At 39.2% G+C, this 21,191-nt stretch overlaps 3 protein-coding genes across 3 annotated transcripts; all 3 read left to right on the forward strand.

Annotated features, from left to right (window-relative positions):
* Positions 1–25: 25 nt before the first annotated feature.
* LOC128471730 (keratin, type I cytoskeletal 42-like) lies at positions 26–4,118 on the forward strand. Its single transcript, XM_053453693.1, has 7 exons — positions 26–280; positions 712–794; positions 1,139–1,295; positions 1,749–1,907; positions 2,104–2,229; positions 2,936–3,149; positions 3,979–4,118. The coding sequence occupies exons 1-7, from the start codon at positions 47–49 to the stop codon at positions 4,116–4,118; spliced, it is 1,113 nt and encodes a 370-aa protein (XP_053309668.1). The 5' UTR covers positions 26–46.
* Positions 4,119–8,405: 4,287 nt separating this feature from the next.
* LOC128471083 (keratin, type I cytoskeletal 12-like) lies at positions 8,406–11,240 on the forward strand. Its single transcript, XM_053452933.1, has 8 exons — positions 8,406–8,843; positions 9,089–9,171; positions 9,263–9,419; positions 9,604–9,762; positions 9,839–9,964; positions 10,223–10,440; positions 10,754–10,785; positions 10,956–11,240. The coding sequence occupies exons 1-8, from the start codon at positions 8,406–8,408 to the stop codon at positions 11,051–11,053; spliced, it is 1,311 nt and encodes a 436-aa protein (XP_053308908.1). The 3' UTR covers positions 11,054–11,240.
* Positions 11,241–15,311: 4,071 nt separating this feature from the next.
* LOC128471084 (keratin, type I cytoskeletal 17-like) lies at positions 15,312–20,373 on the forward strand. Its single transcript, XM_053452934.1, has 8 exons — positions 15,312–15,714; positions 17,150–17,232; positions 17,656–17,812; positions 18,333–18,491; positions 18,758–18,883; positions 19,060–19,274; positions 19,768–19,802; positions 20,122–20,373. The coding sequence occupies exons 1-8, from the start codon at positions 15,373–15,375 to the stop codon at positions 20,223–20,225; spliced, it is 1,221 nt and encodes a 406-aa protein (XP_053308909.1). The 5' UTR covers positions 15,312–15,372; the 3' UTR covers positions 20,226–20,373.
* Positions 20,374–21,191: the final 818 nt, after the last annotated feature.

The raw sequence follows: 21,191 nt of genomic DNA on the forward strand, positions 1-21,191 counted from the left end.
TATAGGTGGACAAAGAGAAGGTTTTGGAGGAAGCTATAGCAAAACCATGGGTGGGTTTCCGAGAAGTTATGGGGGAAGTGACACTCATCTCCAAGGTGGAGAGAAAGAAACAATGCAGAACCTTAATAACCGCCTAGCCAACTATCTGGACCAGGTGCGGTCTTTGGAAGAGGCGAATTCAAAACTAGAAGTAAAAATCAAGCAATGGTATGATACAAACAAACCAGAGAAGACTGACTATAGCAACTATTACAAAATTATTGGAGAACTGAAAGACAAGGTAAGAAATATTTAACGCATCTACAAATGACAAGAAATGCTTTCTTCTACTAAGATTCCGAAACAAAAAATATTTTAATGTGACATTTTGGGTGACTTTCCCAGCTCAATGGCTCAGGCTTCCAGGTCTACTGTTAAGGACATTTACAAAATTCATAAAAAGAACACAAGACCAGGTTTTTGTGAATGCTAACTTATATTACTATATACAGCATTATATTCGATGTTCAAGGAGAAAAATATTTGTTCAACGTTGTTTTTTCATTAAATTTACTGGAGATATCCCCACGTTTTAGTGTCTTTAAACTTTCCCCATTTCAGATGGTTTTCTATTTGGGTTTTGGATTCCAGGATTACTTATTTTGGCTTAATATAGTTTTATTAAATGGGTATATAATGACCATTGTGTATTGGGCTTTTCATGTTCCATAGATAATCGTCGCCACTATGGACAATAGCAAGACAAACTTGCAGGTTGACAACGCCAGGCTAGCTGCCGATGATTTCCGAATAAAGTGAGTTGAGATATATATATACGGTATATATGTGTGTGTGTGTTTATATATTAATTCCAAGTTGTAATTATTATGCTGTAGGGTCCACAACCACACAAGGGAAGTATATACAAAAGGTTATTCGTTCAAATCTAGACCGTCCAAGGTAGTAACAGCCAGCTGTCAAAATATATTTTAGTTGGACTAACGCAAAAGCATAGCCTGGAACAGGGTCCTTACGGTAAAGTAAGAAAGTTGTTGCTTTCCAAAATCCTAAATATCTTGATAGACTCTTACAAAGAAAAATTATATCCCAGTTTTTTCAATTATCAAAAGTGAACGTCATCTGTTTTTTTTTCTACAAGGTATGAGACTGAACTGAGCATGCGTCAGAGTGTTGACTCGGACATAGATGGGTTACGTAAAATGCTAGACGACTTAACACTGGATAAGGCTAGTCTAGAAGCTCAGCTTGAAAGCCTTAGAGAAGAATTAGCTTATTTGAAGAAAAATCACGAAGAGGTATGTAAATTCTATATGGGAACATATAAATATATATATAGTGACACTTATTCTATGCATGAACGATGTGTGAATTGTGTGTATGGGTTCCTGGGTTTGAGAATTTAGAGAGCAGTGTTGCGACATACTGGACGTCCATCACAGATTTTCAAAGCCCAGGACTTTGACGAGGCCTACAAGAAGAGAGGCCCAGAAGACTAACCCTGTCCCACGTGTGGCACTGCCTGGACCCGTGTATTTTGTCTGGGGAGACTTCCAGAGCCTGGCTCGGGGAATAGTTGGGGTGGCCACCATGGGGCAGCAATGTATAAGCCAGACACGGCCTAAATTGGGAGCTAGGCCTTTATTTTATGGTGTTGCTTTGATTTGTACAACCGTAAATAAAACACGCAGTTTGCATGCCATAGAGGGCTATTCCAGTGCTCATGAAATTTGCTCTTTTCTGGTATTAAGGAGATGGAGTGCTTGCAAAAAAACACTGGTGACGTGACCGTCCAGGTGGAAGCTGCTCCGGCTACAAATATCCTGAATATTTTGAATGAAATGAGAGCCCAGTACGAAGAGTTGGCTGAACAGAACCGTAAAAAAGCGGAAGAGGAATATAACCAAAAGGTGACAAAGTAAAATGTATTCTACAGTGCTATGTTGTGTTAGAGAGCAGGCCTGGGCTGGCCCAATGGCATTCCATAGGACTTACCAATACTTCAACAGCAGATCAAGTCCAGTATGGTGGCCACTAACTAGGCCCGGTCTACTGGTTCTACTGTGTATATTCTTAATGTTGAGGTTCTTTTATAAATATTTACAGATCAATGAACTGAGCAGCGAAATAACACGTCACAGCGAACAGATTCAGCTGAGCAAAAATGAGGTCACTGAACTGAGACGTACCATGCAGACCATGGAAATAGACCTACAGGCTCAGATTGCAATGGTAAGGGCTCTCTGTAGCTTATATACATATACGCAGGTTTTATACAATGTATATTATTATATGGGTGGATTAGATGAGAAGAATGGTTCTTATCTACCGTCAAAATCTATGTTTCTACATATAATTTATATGCCTATACTAGAAAAATCAGTCAGTTGAGATGTATTATGGGAATTGTAGTTTAAGCAGGCTATGTCTGCCAGCATCACCCTCTAGTTGAGATTGCTTGCAAGCACATACTTGCTAACAGTCCCGTATTTCCCGGGACATTCCGGCTTTTTTGGGTCCTGTCCCGTCAAATTCAGGTCTATCCCGGCATTACACTGTGCACAGGCTGCATTGGGTTTTAACTATGTATGTCTAGACGCACACAGCCTAAACTGCTTTTTTTAATCCCGCTCCCGCTGATTTTATTGCCCAATCCCGCCCGCTCCCGCGATGTGGGTGTTCCACTCCCGCCCGCTCCCGCCACATTTGTGGCCAATCCCGCCCACTGGACCCGCCTCCCAATGCAGTCCTCTACTATGATTACACAGTGCCAGTGTTTCACCCTACAGGCTTCATCAGGGGCTTAAAAAAGTTCCCTTAATGTTTCTTAGTGTCTTAAGGGGTTTAAATAAGTATATAGCTCTAAGTAGGTCTGATTTATTACGGCATTGCCCAGGAAAAATAAATCATTCAAATTTCTTTCTAATTTTTCACCTAGAAAAATTCCCTGAAAAACACTCTGGCAGAAACAGAGGGCAGATACTGTTCCCAGCTGGCTCAGATGCAGGGTTTGATAAGCAACTTAGAGGAGCAGCTCTCTCAGGTCCGCTGCGACATGGAACGCCAGTCTTCCGACTATAAAATACTCTTGGATATTAAGACCAGGCTGGAGAATGAGATCGAGATGTATCGTCGTCTTTTGGAAGGAGAAGGGTAAGAAAAAAAAGCCGGTACGGGCTTGTATATGATATTTTAGGCCGAAGCCATCCCATATGAGTATACCATCAAGGCATTTTTATTCTTGGCGTCAAATATTCTTTAGAAAATAAGACTTGTGCTTTGAATCTTCAATTTGGCTCATTTTACATTCCAAACAGCTACAAATATCTGGTTGGTTACTTTTTTCAGAAGGCATAGAGTGCAGCTTGTCATTAGGAGTATGATCTACTTAGGTGTGGTTGGCCACAAGTAATTCAACTATTTGTTCATTCATTTGGTGTGATTATGAGAAGTAGAGATAATAAAGAAAAACACTCTTTAATGTTCCCTAGAAAAAAATACCAAAATTCATAATTACTATTATTTTTTTGGCAGTTTTTCTAAATACAGTGAATGGTCATCAAGAAAGGAAGAACCAGAGCTGGCTCCAGGTACAGTCTTTGATTTCCATGGAGGGACATTTAGTCTACATGGAGCACATTTATTTTTTTGGAATTTTAAGACTATTTTACATAAAAGTTACCAATCTAAGTAACGTATATTATTAAGCTTTTCAATACCAGAACTGGGTGCAATAGCAGTGAAACAGTCGATGATATCAGTGAGGCCAGCTACTTTTTATAACTTTGTTAAATTACAGATGTCGGTGGGACTTCACAATTTTTTTGATTGCTAGCAACTGATTGGCCACAGAACTATTTAGCTTTGGACCAATTAATGTCCTAGACACACTCTTCCTGGGCAGCATATATCTATATATGAGAACCTGAGCTGTATCAGTTCTAGAGGATAAAGAAAACAACAAAATACAATTATAAATATAAAATACTGTTAATGTTTATTATTTTTCATTTCTAATTTCAGAGAAAAGGAAAAGCAGGCATGTCACTACAATTATTGAGGACCGAGTCAATGGCAAGGTCGTCTCAACAAAAGTGGACAAGATAGAGCAGAAGATGTGAGAGAACATCATGGATAATCATCATCCTTAACGCTGGAGACACTTTACATATAACTATCTTTTCCATCTTTGCACTCGTCATTTGGCAGTAGGCAGGTGCCGTGTAGCATTTGGGAGATCCTGAACACCATCATTTTCATCACTATGAGACTGAAGGGAGAGTTTGCAGGAGAGTTCCATTTCGACCCATCGACCTCATTATCCATTATGAAAACCAGATCCCAGTGAATTTATGCTCCAGGAAGACCTCGATGACCCGAGCGAGATTTCTTCCTAGTCTCCTTACCCATTAAATTATGAAATTATACATTGAAGGTCAGCCCTTCCTTTTAGAGAGACCTCCCAATGGTGTCCCTTCATAATGAATAACGAAGTGAAAGAGTTAGAACCACGAGATTAAGATCATACCCCGTCTTCAACAAATCAGGATTTGTATCCATGGCCTCATCAGCACAAATGCAACGTACAATCTCTTGTCAGTGACTCAAAAAGAACATAAAATGTTAAGAATATGGAGTGTTGTCTGCATATTTTGAGTGTGGGGAAAAAGTGGGTGATATGGGAATTGGGATCTAGCTTTCTGTAATATCCCTAAACATTTGCTTTCTTGGCAACTGCCAAAACTGCCTTATGGGGAATATAACCCAGATTTATAACAAATATTTTATAAATACAGAGAGAAAAAGGCAATAACTTTTGCAAATCACGCTTCGACTTCTGTAAACTTTAATCTACAGTCTTATATCACAATCATTTAACGTTCATATTTATTAGTGAAGGGTCTGTATTCCTTCGCCCGCTTAGAATATATCTTGGAAACCCAGCAAGTACTAAGCAACAGCCTTGCGTTTGTCTTTTCTTTCCATTTTAGTCAATAAACATTATCAGTGCAATTAAAAACAGTGTTGCGTTTGTTTTAAAGGTGATATCAGAAAATGCCTGGTATACAGCAGCAATGCCCTTTTAAGACGGTTAAATACTCGCTGTTTGATCAGATTTTGCAATACCCCTGATCTCCAGTAGGAGGCAGCCATAATCATGTTGAAAAGAAACATTATCATTTTAAGATTAAGTGTTATTCTCCTGAGTGATGAAATACGAAAATATCTAGGAAGGACGCTGGTGTGGCAACGGGAATGGTTTCTGGATTAATCACTTATACGATCGTATTCCTCCGTTTACAGACATTAATTCTAGACTCCAACTGCTATCTCTGTAATTAAAATGTTTGCACAACCGGTGTTGCCTAAATTGTCTATACCCAAGTTTCTTGGCTCCCATGCTAACGTTTCCTCAATAGTTTCCCTCAACGTCAATGGTGCGATCGTCTCTCCATCCCCTCAGGCTTGCTGCCATGGTGTCATCCTTGAATCTGACCCAGCTTGTCTCAAAACACTGCCACCTTCATCTTGAAGACATTGCCCTTGCCTTCGGTCCTTCAAAAAGACCCACTTTTTTAAGGACGCCACAAACTTACGCCTTAACACCCCCCCCACCCATATCCCTTAACACCCCCCCCATATCCCTTAACACCCCCCCACCCATATCCCATTAACTCACCTTTCCTTGTCCCTTTTCTGCAATACTTATACTAGTGTGGCTGATCCATCCCTAACAACGGCACTTTACCTCTTGTATAATGCACCCTAACTCCCTCTAGATTGTAAGCTCCTGTGAATAGGGTCCTCCTCACCTGTTGTTTCTGTATGTCATCTTGTTATGTTACATACTAATTGTTTTGTCCTGTTTACCCTTTGTACAGCGCTGTGGAATCTGGTGGCGCTATATTAACCCCTTAAGGACAATGGGCGGTCCCTAAACCCATTGAAAACAATGCATTTTGAGCCCGTACATGTACGGGCTTTGTCATTAAGGGGTTAAACAATAAATAATAATTCAAGCAATTCTATATATCCATATGTAGCTTTAAAACAACTGAATATTCATTTTGTGGGGGGCACCTTTTTTTAATATTTTATTTTTGGGATGGGCTGAAGCTGAAGAGGCAAGGACATTGTTTTATGGGCTGCGTATATGGAAGGTAGTGGCGTGCAAAATGTTTTAAAACTGGGGAAGGAAAGTCATGATAAGGAAAGGAAATAAAAGAAAGAAACAGAAATGAAAAGAAAGGAAAGAAAAGAAGAAAAAGGAAAGAAAAGAAAACATTGACGGGTGTGGATTGAAATTCATTAGGTCACCAACCCAGCCAATCCTTTTTTACCAATTATTTAGCAGAATTCTAAGAAGTGATGGTAATCAAATTCTGCGTAAAAACAGAATTACACAATTTCTGAAGTTAAAAAGTGTCAACATTTGCTAGTTTTCAACATAAAGTTCAACATTTGCTAGTTTTCATTTTAGGTTGGTGGAAAAACTTTAAATGATGTCCAAAAACGTGTCCATTGTCAAGATGATATATAAAAGGGGCTTTATAAAAATGATATTAAAATGCACTAATTCTGATTTTTTTTTGCATGGTAACAAGTTTTTGCCAATAATTAACTACAGTGCTCAGACGATTCCTTTTCCATTAAGGTGTGATATATTACGTGTATATTAGCATGGTTGTTTCTTTCCTGCACATGCATAGCCTTACACTTATCCATGTGTTACATTTATTTGTTTGTTTTAAATGTCATATGCATTTACAAACAACATCTGTAATGTAACTGTAATGACATATTTATTAATTAAAAGTAATTTTAAATATTTAAACAAAGGCTTCGCTCTATAGTCCCTGCTGACGGTCATTAGCAAGTCTTATTACCACCTTCTCCCAGTGCCAAATTACACGTAGATCGGTATTTCATGGAAGTGCTTAGGTGTTCATAGACGATACAAAGTAGCTACAGCTACACATCCAAAGTCCTTCACATATCTGACTATTTGTAGTCATTGAGCTTGATCGGGAAAGGTTCATCCAAGTTCTATCAGACATCCATAAAAGTCCGCATTGCATGCTTACGCCAGAGGAGAGTAGAGGAGAGGAGAGGAGAGTAGCGCAAGGCATACCTTTCATTTCCAGTTAGTGGCTACCAGACTCCTTCATCAAGCATTGCATTTACTGGAACACAAATACAATTAGTTGCGTTAAACCGATTACAACATTTTCTTCTTGGATTCTAAAGCACCCACCCTGTCTAATCACATTGTGCGACAAACTTGGGCGCCTGCCATGTTCCTGTTAAGACAGGATGTACCGATGTCAAACATAAACAGTATAGTCTACTTAAAAATAATTACATTTAATATGAGGCTAATCACGGTGTGCAAGCGTTCTAATGTCGTTAGCGATCTTACCCAGGATGTGCGGAACGACGGCAATCCTCATGGACTTGGGCCAAAGACACAAAGCACCTTGACAGGCAGTTATTTCACGGCCAAGGCTTTCCAGCCCCAAAATACAGAGAGATCCCCTAGAAATTAGCCGTATATATTTTATCTTAAAACCAAATATATCGCTTGTGGATATGGTGCCAATATGACATATATGTCAAATATGTCAAATATGTCAGATTCCGATTTGATTGTCTAAGACAAACAATAACACATAAATATTTTTGGATCACCAGTGTGTCCAATCAGCATACAGCAGTCTTTCTGATGTTAAATGTTGGATGTTTTAGAAACCAATCCAATTTTTGCCCCCCCCCCCAAAAAAAATGGTTGGTCCTGCAAGGAAGAATTCCAAAAAATATATATATTTTTCATTACATTAAAATATTTAAGTGAAAAATGTATAGAAAAATAGACCGCTCCCAGCCTTACAAAAAAAAAAAATCCTGGGATGGTATTCAAGTTTAGAGTCATGGATTTTGGCATCGTATACCTTTCTAGATAATATTAAACAACAAAAAAAGTATAATAATGATTACTTGTTGAAATGTTTTTGTTGATGATGCTTCAATTAAAGCTAAAATGGAAAGTATGGCGATTTAGTGGAATGGGAACTGATTGAGACAACAACTTCCTTGTCTACACCAAAAAAAAAAAGATTAAAGAAAAGAAAATAATACTTATCTATGCGCCACCCTTTTTTTTTAATGCCGTTGTAAAATGCACCCTCGGGGATTTCACTAATTAGGCCAAGTGGACACATTATGGTTTTTAATTAACATTATTTCATGGAAATGCAGAGCCAAACCATGTCTGGGAGGATCTAGTATGACGAAACACCCAACTTTTTTTCTTGTGTATAAATATGAATGTGTCTGGTTTTGAGGGACACACTTTTTTCGGCAACACTGCTCAAACAAGAGGTCTTACGGAGTTAATCATCGCCAAGAACATGTCTCACCAAAAGAGCTCTGGGTATTCAAGAATGTCTGTCGGAAGTGGGGTCGGCTATGGCACAGCAAATTGTTCTTTCCTTGAAAACTCTGGAGGACCGTATGGTGCTGGAGCCTTTGGTGGTAGCTTGAGCGGTGGTGGCGCCGGTGGCTTTGGTGGGGCAGACTATTGCGGCTTTGGTGGTGGTGCGGCTTATGGTGGAGCTTACGGTTTTGGTACTGGAGGAGACGGCCTTCTGACTGGAGGGGAAAAGGAAACCATGCAAAATCTCAACGATCGCTTGGCTGCATACCTCGACAAAGTCCGTTCCCTGGAAGAGGCCAACCACGAACTTGAATGTAAAATCCGAGACTGGTACGAAAAGCACAGCAAAGCATGCATGCCAGATCGCGACTACAGTAAATATTATCAAATCATTGAAGACCTGAAAAAGAAGGTAATTCATTATTCTAGGATTTTAATAATTTTAGAGAATACTTTGCAAAATTGTTGAAGTGAATCGATGTTAATGAATTCTAGTATTTAGTTTCCTTCTTCTTATTCTTTCTTTGCGTGAACATAAAATTATTTCATAACACTTTTTTATTACAAGTTATGTTCTGTTTCCATGTTATGGAATATTTGTCCTTAGAGTGCAAGACCTTGCAAAAAAAATTGGTATTAATTAAGGCATTTTTGTAGATTTTCAGTACTACCGTGGAAAATGCTAGGATCGTCCTCCAGATTGACAATGCTCGCCTGGCCGCTGAGGACTTCAAACTCAAGTGAGTTCCTTCTTTCTGTTTTTTATTTTTTTTTTATATAAATGATAACCTCCTTGAGTAAATTACGTTTTTTTTTTCCTGTTTATTCCAGGTATGAGAATGAGCTTTGCCTCCGTCAAAGCGTAGAGGCTGATATCAATGGTCTACGTAGAGTATTGGATGAACTGAACTTGGCCAAGTGTGACCTCCAGTCACAGATTGAAAATTTGACAGAGGAGCTGGCGTGTCTCAAGAAGAACCATGCAGAGGTACCGTTTTAAAGTATCTACCACATCATTGGTGTCGAGGACCTCTTCATATTAAATATTATTGCAAGAGGCTAATACTTTGAGTTATTATATTGATATCGATCAGTGGGCTCCTTGCCAAGAGTGTGGATTTGGATGAATCAGATCTGATTTGGATGAATCAGTACTTTTTCTTTATTCCAAGGAGTTAAAATGCTACCAAGGAGCCACTGGACAAATCAGCGTGGAAATGAAGGCAGCTCCCGGAATTGATCTGACCAAAGTGCTGAACGACATGAGAGTGGAGTATGAACAAATGGCCGAGAAGAACCGCCGAGAAGCAGAAGCAAGATTCCTTGAATCGGTAAAATGATCCTACAGCCTAAGCTACGTTTTTCGGGGTAGAGCTATGTGAAAATAACTTTGTGCGTGCGTTTCAGAGTAATGCCCTCAAGCAGCAAATCTCATGCGGAGCTGAACAGGTCCAATCAAGCAAAAATGAAATAACAGACTTGAGGCGTACGGTCCAGACGCTGGAAATTGAACTGCAAGCTGCTTTGGCTATGGTAGGCATACATTGTTAAGTCGAAAACTGGGGTGTAGTCTAATTTTCTAGATCCGTTTAAAAAAAAAATTGATGTTCATTAAAAAAAGATAATTAAATTTCAGATAAGACACAAAGGCCAGGCCGCCTGGTCGATAGATAGGTAGGCCTACTGACCAATATTACGGCACAAAAATGGCTGGCAAGTAAGAGGGAGATCCTTGCTTTGTTTTTTAAGTATCGTAACTGTGGTCCATTGAAATGTTTCCTCTGGCGACAGAAAAAATCACTGGAAAACTCTTTAGCTGAAACCGAAGGAAATTACTGTGTCCAGCTGTCGCACCTCCAAGCCAAGATCAGCTCCGTGGAGCAACAGCTATGCGAGGTCCGGAATGACATGGAGCGGCAGAGCTTGGAGTACGCGCAGCTCTTGGACGTTAAGATCAGACTCGAGCAAGAAATCGAGACATATCGTCGCCTGCTCGATGGAGAGGGAAGGTATGAAGTGTTCATTTCTATAAGAACCAATACATACAGACTCTGAAACCAAGTTAATTCCATTGAAAAAATGTATTGTGAATACAATGAATTTAAGATATTTTCATTATATGAACAAAACCTCTACTGAGATTGCCTTCAGGTCATTTGCACCCAGAAATTAAACAAAAAAAATCAAACAGATTTTTTGTAATCCAGTGTTTTTACCAATATGGAGTATAATATGTTATATTGTTTATATAAGACATATTTAGAATGTTTTTGACTCCACAATACCAACAATTACCCATGGATTATTTGGTTTTTTTTACAGCATAAAGACTCTGCCGGCACCATTTATAAAAGGTAAGTACATTATAGGCTTAGACATGGAAGATGTGAAATAAACCATGCAATATTTCTGTCTGTGGTCACTATAATCCATCAACGTTTTATTTCTGGACATATTTCTGGACATATTATAGAAAAATAGAGATAATATATTTTATTATATTTTTTTCTCTAATTTTTTTTAGAGTCAGCCAAAAGCAGAAAGATTAAAACCATTGTTGAAGAAATCTGTGATGGGAAAGTAGTGTCACAACAAGTCAAGGAAACGGAAGAGAAGATGTAAAAAAAATAAAAAGGAAATGTCGACCCTCTTAAAAGAAGACCGCCTTAAAATATCAGCTTAAAAAAAGTCTCTCCAAAAATATGAAACAAAAACAAAAAAAATGCTATGCTTTCTACTTTTCTACATCTATTAAGTCTTTGGTGATTTTGTTTACTGCAGATTCCATTAAATAAATATTGATGCAAAAGCAATAGTTTCGTTATTTTGAAGAACTGGTTAACCCCAGCTCAGAAACTTTCCTGCCTTGATCTGCTACTTTTGTCCCTGATAGTATAAAAATAATAAAACACAATGACAATTATTATTAAAAGACAACCAATTATTATTAATCATCAAAATAATAAAATGAAAGAGTAAATAAAACAAATTTTGACATATGGTCATCACGGTTACAATACCTATTTTGCCTAATCACTCTTGTAACACTTCTTTATACTCTTCAATACAATCACACTCTCCTGATGTTGTGGACTCCATCTTCTATGATGCTCTTACAGTCATACTGCTGGCAAAGCATCAAGGGAAATGTAGTTCACAACATCTGGAGGGCCGAAGGTTGCCTACCCCTGCCCTGGCCTATTTCAAGAGCCGAATCAAACCAAGTTCAGCCCATTATAAGCATGTGTAATGGGATTACCATAATGTATAACTTTACATTTATAATATTGTTTCTTATCTCACTTGACCTTACTCACAATTTGATTGAATCATTCTGCAACAAAAAAAGTGTCACGCCATTAGGCTGTGGATGAAAATGAAGTCTATTCTGGTTCCTCAAGTCTAGTTTACAGAATAGTTCTTCATGTGGATCGAGATTCTATAAAATCTTCCCTCTGACTTCTCATTTGCATGTCATGAATGGTTAGCGTAAGCGCAACTCCTAGACATAAATGGAATGATTAAAATATCAGTATCTGCACATTACTCAAATAGTCGAATAATCTTTAATAAACAATGTTATAGGTTACAGTATCATGATATTTGCAACCAACCAAATCGGATAAGACTCAGTTGAACAAATCAATTCTGGAGCTCCATAATATTACCAAAAGTAATATAACTAAAATACCTAATAAAATACCTAAATCATGAGTAGCAGAATTCTTAATATGCCACAAATGTCTCTATTATACAATCCAGAATCCACAACGATGATAGGTAGTCAAGCTAAAGACATTAGTAGCAGAATGTGGGAGAGTCTTTCACAGATCTTTGGCGAGATCTCACCTAGAGTATGGGGTACAGTTATGGAGACCAGAACGATATTTTTAGAGAATGGTTTGCAGCATAAAAAATATCAAGAAGAATAAAAACAGTAAAAAAACACACAGAGGGATTCAACAAAGATGGAAGTATATTTCAAAGGAGGAGGAATGTTAGCAGAAGAGGCCATTGTTTAAAGATAGAGGACAAGAGGTTGTAGATGCAATGCAACAAAGGTTTTCTTCTCTGAGAGGGTGGTAAATAAGTGGATCTGACTTTCAGAAGATGTGATAGAGGGTACCAGAGTGATGGACTTTTAAACCTGAATGGGATAGACCAAGGACCAAATCGATTTTGAAGTTTTCACAAAAAATGGCAGACTGGCTGGTTGGATGGTTCCCATCTGGTGACACATCTTATACTTCTGTCTCAGAACCTCAGAGGACCCTTTTATACCTGCATTCAAGCAGAGCTTTTACGCATACATAATACTATAAGGGAAGGAAGCAGGATTGGGAGTTGATTTTATAATGACGGCGTCACACCCACAATTTATCCTACCCCCACATACTATTTTAATATTAAAGGATTTTTGAAGGATTATAGATAGAGATGCAATTCGTTTCACATCTCATGAGGAATGATATTTAATGACATGTATGAAAACAAATGTCATAAATCTTAATTATGTATTTGGGATTTTTTTATTTGAAATACATGTTGGCCGGGTGGATCATCCGGATTTTTTTTTTATTTTTTTGTTGTCATCTTCGATATTTTTTAACTCAATTGCATATTTCGCTTAATCCACACGCTGAAGTCGCTGAACCAGAGACAATTTATTTTACGAGGACTCCGCCTTGATATGAGCTGTTTGATTCCAAAAATCCTTTCCTGCCTTCATGGGTGGTGGTTTGTGCCAACTACAAAGACGGCACAGAACTAAGCTTTTGGTTCCTTATACAGCTGAGACGTTAAAATCCTGTTCTATTTACTTCGATTCAAAAGATCAGAGCCTATATTGATTTAAAAACATGACATATTATGATAGGTAAGATCCATCGGCCCCACCTAGTCACCCGAATTGGTATCCGCTTTAAATCCTTCACCATGTCTTTGATCCTTGGAAAGGGTCTCCTATTTCCAGTGTAGCCTGTAGCATCTTGGGAACAAATATGTGGGTGATATAAAAGATCTGTCAACCATCATAATAACCATAAACCACACATACGCTAAGTCATTAAATTCTAGTGTCATTTTTGTATCCTTCTTCACGTGTAATGATCCCTTTTGCAGACAATATGATTAAATACACAACAAGGAGCAGACAGGTTCCGTACACCCAAATACGTGTATCACGATGATGCAGAAACTCCCTCGATGTCACACTATCACACTACCTGTCAGATGTTTAATAACCACAGTTAGGAAATGTCTGGGAATCCGGTCATGCAGCCTGTTTATCACAATTAAAACGACTATGGTGCCGTGTCAGTTATAGTTAAAAAACTCAGCAATGATCGTGGAATTAAAGACCAAATCTTAACTTACGGACATTATATTTTTGCAGGAACTATATGAACACAATTAATTAGGGGGTAAGAATATTTAATGTTTCTCCGTATATTTTCCTTAGCCGAAAGGCAATAGGGTTAAGAAGCTAGGGTTAAATGTTAAAGGGATAGGGTTAAAAATGGGGGGGGGGTCAATTAAGTTTGTCTCCCTCTTCTATATTAAAAGAAAACAAAAGATGTATTATGCATGACATTCTGAGCGGAACTCTGGGATATGATGTTATTTTCTGGTGGTCACAGAGGTAGGTGCTGGCAGTGGTGTGTCAATTGCTGCTGTGCACAGCGCTCCAGTAACTCACATTACGTGACCCCTGCTGTAGTAGGGCGGCAGCTCGCATGGAGAGGGCATGAGGACAGGGCTCTGTGCAATGTAAGAGGCAGGGGGAGATGGAGAGGGAGAGCTGTGTGAGATCCAGTGGTGATGGGGCAGAATTGATGTATGCATAAGTGTATGGCGTTAGAGTAAGTGAGTGCATGTGTGATAGTGTATGGTGTTGGGGATTGTGTGTTAGTGTATGGTGTTAGTGTGAGTCACTGTATTTGTGTGTATGTGTACTGTAAGTGTACGGAATTAGAGTGTGCATGTGTTAGTGTATGGTGTTACCATGTGTAAACATATGATGTTAGCATGTACATATGTATGCTGTTAGCATGTGTGTGCATTTATTGTATACTGTTAGACTGTGTTTGGCATTAGCATGAGTGTGTGTCAGCATATGGTGTTAGAGTTTGTGTGTATATTAGTTTATCGTGTTAGTGTGTGTGTGTTTGGTATTAGTGTGCATGTGTAGTTGTTAGTGGGTGGTGTATTAGCATGAGTGTGTGTCCGGGTATGGTGTTAGGGTGTCTGGCATGGTGATAGGTAAAGTAAGGACATGGTGTGTGTGTATATATGTGGAAGTGTATGGTGTTAGAGTGAGTGGCTGTGTTAGTATGTGTTTTAGTTATGGGGGTAAGAAGAAATACTACATCTTATGCCACTAACCCTAAGCTTGCGTAGGCTTGACCTAAAACTGCATTTTCTAAATTCAATATGACACAAAGGATGTAAAATTTATAACATGAATAGTAGATAATGCAACATCCTACAAACGACAAGAATAATCCTTCAAATACCGGCTAGACATGTCTTTTCGAAAGTGTCATATAAAACCGCACATAGTAATTATTTACGTGACTGCCTATTTCAAAACCATTGTGACAAATAAAGTAATTACCTACAAAGTAATCTCCAAATTTTCAACAAAAAAATAAAGTATCACCGATTTTACTGCTGCTTTCAAATGACAAAAAAAAGACAGTCTGAGGCACCTCCCATACCTTCGAAAAATATAACCAGTTCGTATTTTTTTTCACACAATTAATAGTAATCCAACCGGGATTTACAAGTCTTTTTACAACAAAAAATAAAAAAAATATGGGGTACTACACCTAACTCGGCTTCATATATATAGCCTGGAACACTGCTGTGTTTTATCGACTGCTAACTCCGCATCAGAACTATCTGGAGACTTCACAAAGTCACAACCGCTGTACTCCGCCATGTCTTGCCATTGGAAAAGTGGATCTATCCGGTCATCCGTATGCAGCAGCGCCGGAAGCAGCAGAGTGAGTAGCCTGACGGCGGACTGGGTGAAAGGATCTGAACATCATGGAGCCGGGAGCTTCAGCTCCAACGATGGCCTCCTGCAAGGCGGCGAAAAGGAAACCATGCAGAACCTCAATATCCGACTGGCCTCGTACCTGGACAAAGTCCATGCGCTGGAAGAAGCCAACGCTGGCCTTGAGTCAAAGATCAAGGAGTGGTATATTAAACACCAGCAACAGAACCTGCCGGCGGATTACAGCCAGTATTTCCGTATCATCGAGGAACTCAAATGCCGGGTGAGTTGCCCATTGCCCATTAAATAGTTATAAGCTGGGCCTTTTTACGCAGTTGGTAGCCCATGAACTGCTAAAGAATGGCTAAATCGAACATAATAATAATTAAAACAGAATTGATGGCTACAAATAACATCGTAGAAGAACCAAATGTATTTTTTAATTACTTTTGGTTTTGCCGGCATGACATGGGTATCAGGCCTGCTTCTTTCTCAAGGACACTGGCCATTATACTAATGTACAGCCTACTCAGAAGACAAAAATCCAACTGTGGTCATGTTTATTAACATTTCTTATCACTTAAAATTGCTTATTCCTCCTTAAATATACCCTAATACTATTTTACTGTTTTATAGTCTTTACGGTATCCCAGGTTGATCGCAGTAAGTGATGAGTACCCCTAGGCCCAACTGAGATTATCCATATAATCAATTATGTCACTGGCTCCAGAGAAAGAAGTGGCCTCTACATGTGAAGAAAGAGGGGTAACAGCCACAAAACTGGGGCAAATTGACATATTCGGCAACCAGAAACCATTGTTCAATGGGCCAGTTATGTGGAAGATCTCTTGATCTCCCCAACCAGCCCTTTTACACTGTGGAGGTCGATGGTTAGCCAGCGGAGCATCCATGGTACCCCTTTTTCCCCCCTGCACTCTTTTGAGGGAGAATACCAGGATATGACATTATATTCCAGAATTTAGCAGACACAGAGGTACTTTCTTAATATACCAGAAAACCTCTGTACTGAACATGGACCTCATTCCCTTTACTTCTTCTAGACTTTCATTGTGTAGGGAAACATTTCCAGAACTGGAACTGGAATAACAAATGTGCAGGAAACATTGATTTACCAATTCCAGCAACATTTGGGGGGAAAAAAGCTTTTTTCCCCCTTAAAAGCAAGGCAACACACCTGGCTGTCAGACAAGACTACTCCTGGTTCATGTAATTTAAGAATACCTCCAATGACTCATGTGTTCGGCATAATTAACCCAGTCTGCTCTCAGACTTCAATTAACCATCTCAATAATTATCCTAACATTATCTTTTTATAACTGCAAATTATAGCAATTACACATTCACATATGGGTGGTTCTAGATTGTACATAAACAAATATATAATTAAAACAAGTATGGTTAACCAGTCTCTCTCCTCCATCTTCAGATGGGGGTCCAATGAATTTAAGCCGCTGACTAAATGGTACCCCAACCTGAATCGCTACAGTATAGTACTTATAACAAAAACAACTATATGGTCTATTGAGAAAATAGATCTTAAAACTGATATCCTTAGTTTGTACTCCTTTGGACATAGATGCAAACTCTATTAACCCCTTAAGGACAATGGGCGGTCCTTAAACCCATTGAAAACAATGCATGTACGTGCTTTGTCATTAAGGTGTTAAACAGGAGCAAAACTTTGTTTTGGCCGACAGATCTTAGCTGAAAGCACGGAAAACGCCAGAGTCATTCTGCAGATCGACAATGCCAAGCTGGCTGCGGAGGACTTCAGACTGAAGTAAGTCACACAACAAGAAATTGTATCCTCCAAGCCATAATAGAATGTTGTCATAATAGAGCATCATGCCCTCGTATATTGATGGCGAATAATAATCTGACAGCAGAAGACTTTAGGGTTAGATAAACTGAGACCCAGACGGTTTGCGTTTTAAAACCGGTGCTTCCAATTAATCCTTCAACGATTCATCACAAATCATCTTCTGACAACGTCAACAAAGCCCTGCGCATATACACTACATATACCAGCTTTATCCATTCATGCACCCCTCAGATTACATTTTAGGGAAACAATCATCTGTAAAACACTTGAATGGCACATATTGGTGGTCATGAAGGTGTGGCATGGCTTGAATAAGCTGAAGTCCATCATTGTCTCAATCCACTCACAAATATGCTCATTAAAACAATGTTCCCATTTTAGGTATGAGAACGAGTTGTGCCTTCACCAGAATGTTGAATCGGACATTGCCGGCCTGCGCCGAGTGCTGGATGAACTGACCTTCGCTAAATCCAATCTGGTGCCACAGCTTGAAAGCCTGAAGGAAGAGCTGGATTGTCTCAAGAGGAACCACGAAGAGGTATTGTATTACTTACGATAAACAAAGACTTCTTCAGCATCATGATTGTTACGTTCCAACAACCAAGGAGGTCCATGTTGGCTATGCCTCGTTCTAAAGATGTATTTGAAAATGCTGAATGTAAATACTTGTCATAATGTGAATATAATGTACATGTTTCCTATACATATACGTGCTTCCTATACATCGAACATTTTGCTCCATATATTGGATGGCACAAATGGTTTGATATACTGGCAGATATATGCCTTTAAGACAGCATTTTGTCATCTAGTCTTCTTGTAGCAAACGGGATTTGGTGTCCTGTTTAAGTGTTGAAATAATAACAGAGGGCTCATTAAATTGCACTTTATTGGGGTAATTGTGACCCTTTAAGGGGTAATGCTGCATGTAAATTACTGCATTTCTTGGTATTTCTTACACACTTCCAAGACTGTGGTCCTCAGTGGTGTTAATGTATATTCCGTCCATATGTTGGCGTTTTATGGCCTGATGGATTGTGTTCATGTTCTCTGCTCAGGAAATGAAGGCCCTTAAAGGACAAAAGGGCGATATTAACGTGGAAATGAATGCGGCTCCCGGCGTCGATCTCGGCAAACTTCTGAACGACATGCGAGCTCAGTATGAAGAAATTGCAGAGCAGAACAGACAGAAGGCTGAGGACTGGTTCAATGAAAAGGTAAACTCATTCTCAAATGTCACTGACTTGCAGTAAGCAGGGGTATCTTTAATATATAATATATAATAATATATATATTCGCTCATGTCAGTATGAGGAGGTCTAAGAACTATCCTGCTCCAAGCTTAAATCTCCCAAATCTCAAAAGAGACGACGTATCTTTTAAGGCCGAAGACTCAGATCACATGAGTGCAGGACAGGGACATCTCTGGCCTGTTGTGATTGCATTGATTCAGCTAACCACTTATATCTCTTTATACTCACAGAGTGCAGAACTCAACCGAGAGATTTCCCACAGCAGTGAAATGGTGGAGTGCCACAAGACACAGCTGACCGAACTCAGACGTACCCTTCAAGAACTGGAAATTGAGCTTCAGGCCCAGCTTGCAATGGTACTTGACATGGCACAATTTCAGGGGGATAGGCTTCAAGATCTAGAAAAAGTTTTATCTGCTAAAGCCGCGCAATTAGGCTATGCAGAAGCGGTGAAATGAGAAGCTGTGACTAAATATGACATAATTTCTTAAAAAGGAGTATCGACCAATGAATTGCTTTTACTTCCCAACAGAAAAAGTCTTTGGAGTGCTCGCTGGCAGAGACAGAGTGCTGTTACAGCATTCAGCTCACACAATTACAGGGCATTGTGGGAAATGTCGAAGAACAGCTTGGCCAGGTCCGTGCCGACCTGGAACGTCAGAACGGAGAGTACAAAATTCTCCTAGACATTAAGACACGCCTGGAAATGGAGATCGAGACATACCGTAGACTGCTTGACGGAGAGTCGTAAGTATGATGTTTCTGTGTCTTAGCACACTAATGTCACTGAGTAGGTAACACTAGAAGGTTCTTTTCATAGGTTGCGGCTAGTGATATAATATAGTATGGATATAGAATACTCAATTATTGCTTAAAACGTGTAGTTTTGAAGCATTTTGTGAAGCTAGGTGTGGATAATTAATACGGTTTAATGCTAGCAGTGATAGAAGTGCTCCATAGTGTACGGTGCTTGGTAGAAAATGGTTAGATGTAAACCTATATTACTTGTAGAGCTATGGAGAAGGCAAACAACAGGGTCGGGGCAATCAACAATGCAAGAGGAAGATTAGGTTGTTGGCCAAGGTTAATGGCCAACAGATTATGCATGACCAAGTGCAACAACGGGTCAACTCTTCTTCTAGAGATGTCCTTTGCCATTTCACAAAAACAAAAAAGGGTTTTCGTGCTTTAAAAATAAATTTATAAATGTATTTTCTGGGGGTTTTTTTGTCTTTTGTAGATGGCAGCACAAAGAAGTGCCCGTTCCAGCAAAAGGTATGTACAACGTACACGGCTCCCTGGTAAAGAGCATGGGCCATAAGCACATTATAATAATGAAAAAGGCTAATTACTGGGCGTTGTTCCAGTTACTCTATTGAATTCCTGAATGGGGAATGACCATAAATAATTATTTAATCATGTCCTATGTGGTCTCATTCATCATTCTTGATGAGAACGCTTGCTCTCGTGAGAATTCCGTGACCCAAAAGCAGACCATGCCAAGGTTTATTCACCTGCCGCACGATAGATTTGTCTCCTCCGTTGAATTAACGCGGCACACGGGTTCCTCAACACTTTTCTCGTCCATTTCTAGAGCACAACAAGACCAGAAAAGTCACAACAATCGTGGAGGAAGTGGTAAATGGCAAAATCGTGTCACAGAAAGTGAACGCCACCGAGGAGAAGCTGAAAATGTAGGCCTCGTGCTTCATATAAACGGCCGTAACGTCGACCTGTACCTTTCATGATGCCATGAGCTGTGTTTTTGTGATGGGGTTGCTTAGTATAACAGGGACTGGGTGAACCTATATGTTTTCTTTCTCAAATAAACCTTATCAAGCAATAACTTTGTGTCATAGCGTGCTATGTGTTAACATTCATTTTGAAATCACATAACAGAACACAATGAGGTTATGTACTAGAATAATTTATTAAGAGGTTAACTCTCAGTGTTTTAAGGTCCTACTATGCAGGTACCTAGGGCCAGACAAAGGCTTCTTTATTCCCTATGTGAATGGTCATTTTGGTTCCATACGAATTAGAACTCTGATAATCTGCATAGACAGGGTCAAGGTTTCAATAAGGTTTGACCAACAAGGTGGCCATTTGTCGAGTTGGTCCGTAAGGTCAGACGTTTGGGGAGGAATATCCCATAAAGAGCCCAGCTAAAGGGCAGCCAACGCCAATGTAGTATCTAGGAGTAACCGATGAGGTAGAGGGTCCTTTGTGGGTATTTTATGACATCAAACATAAGGTCTCGTCAAAAATGGAGGCCATTTGGATGAAATCTTAACTTTTACTTCGTTCTTGTCTCCTTTGGTGAACAGGTGAATGTTTATGTGTGTATCGCCATATTCCATGTTCAGGTGTGGGCTCACACGCTAGCATTGCATGTCCACTGAACACGCCACAGACCAAATAACATATTTTTAAACTCTTTCTAATATAATGACATCATCAGAGACATAGATAACATCTGAGAGCCATTATATAATTATATAATTAATTCTTGCCATTTACCGTGTTATCTCCGGAAGCCTATCTTGCGCATGCTATCCGTAGCACTTGATTGGTCTATCTCGGTAAAGTAAAGGATGTCTTCTTCTTCAGTAGCATATTATTTACCCCTCAAATGACATGTCAAAAATAAGAGGATTAGAACTG

Source organism: Spea bombifrons, chromosome 13 (genome assembly GCF_027358695.1).
Source record: "Spea bombifrons isolate aSpeBom1 chromosome 13, aSpeBom1.2.pri, whole genome shotgun sequence".
NCBI lineage: Eukaryota > Metazoa > Chordata > Amphibia > Anura > Pelobatidae > Spea > Spea bombifrons.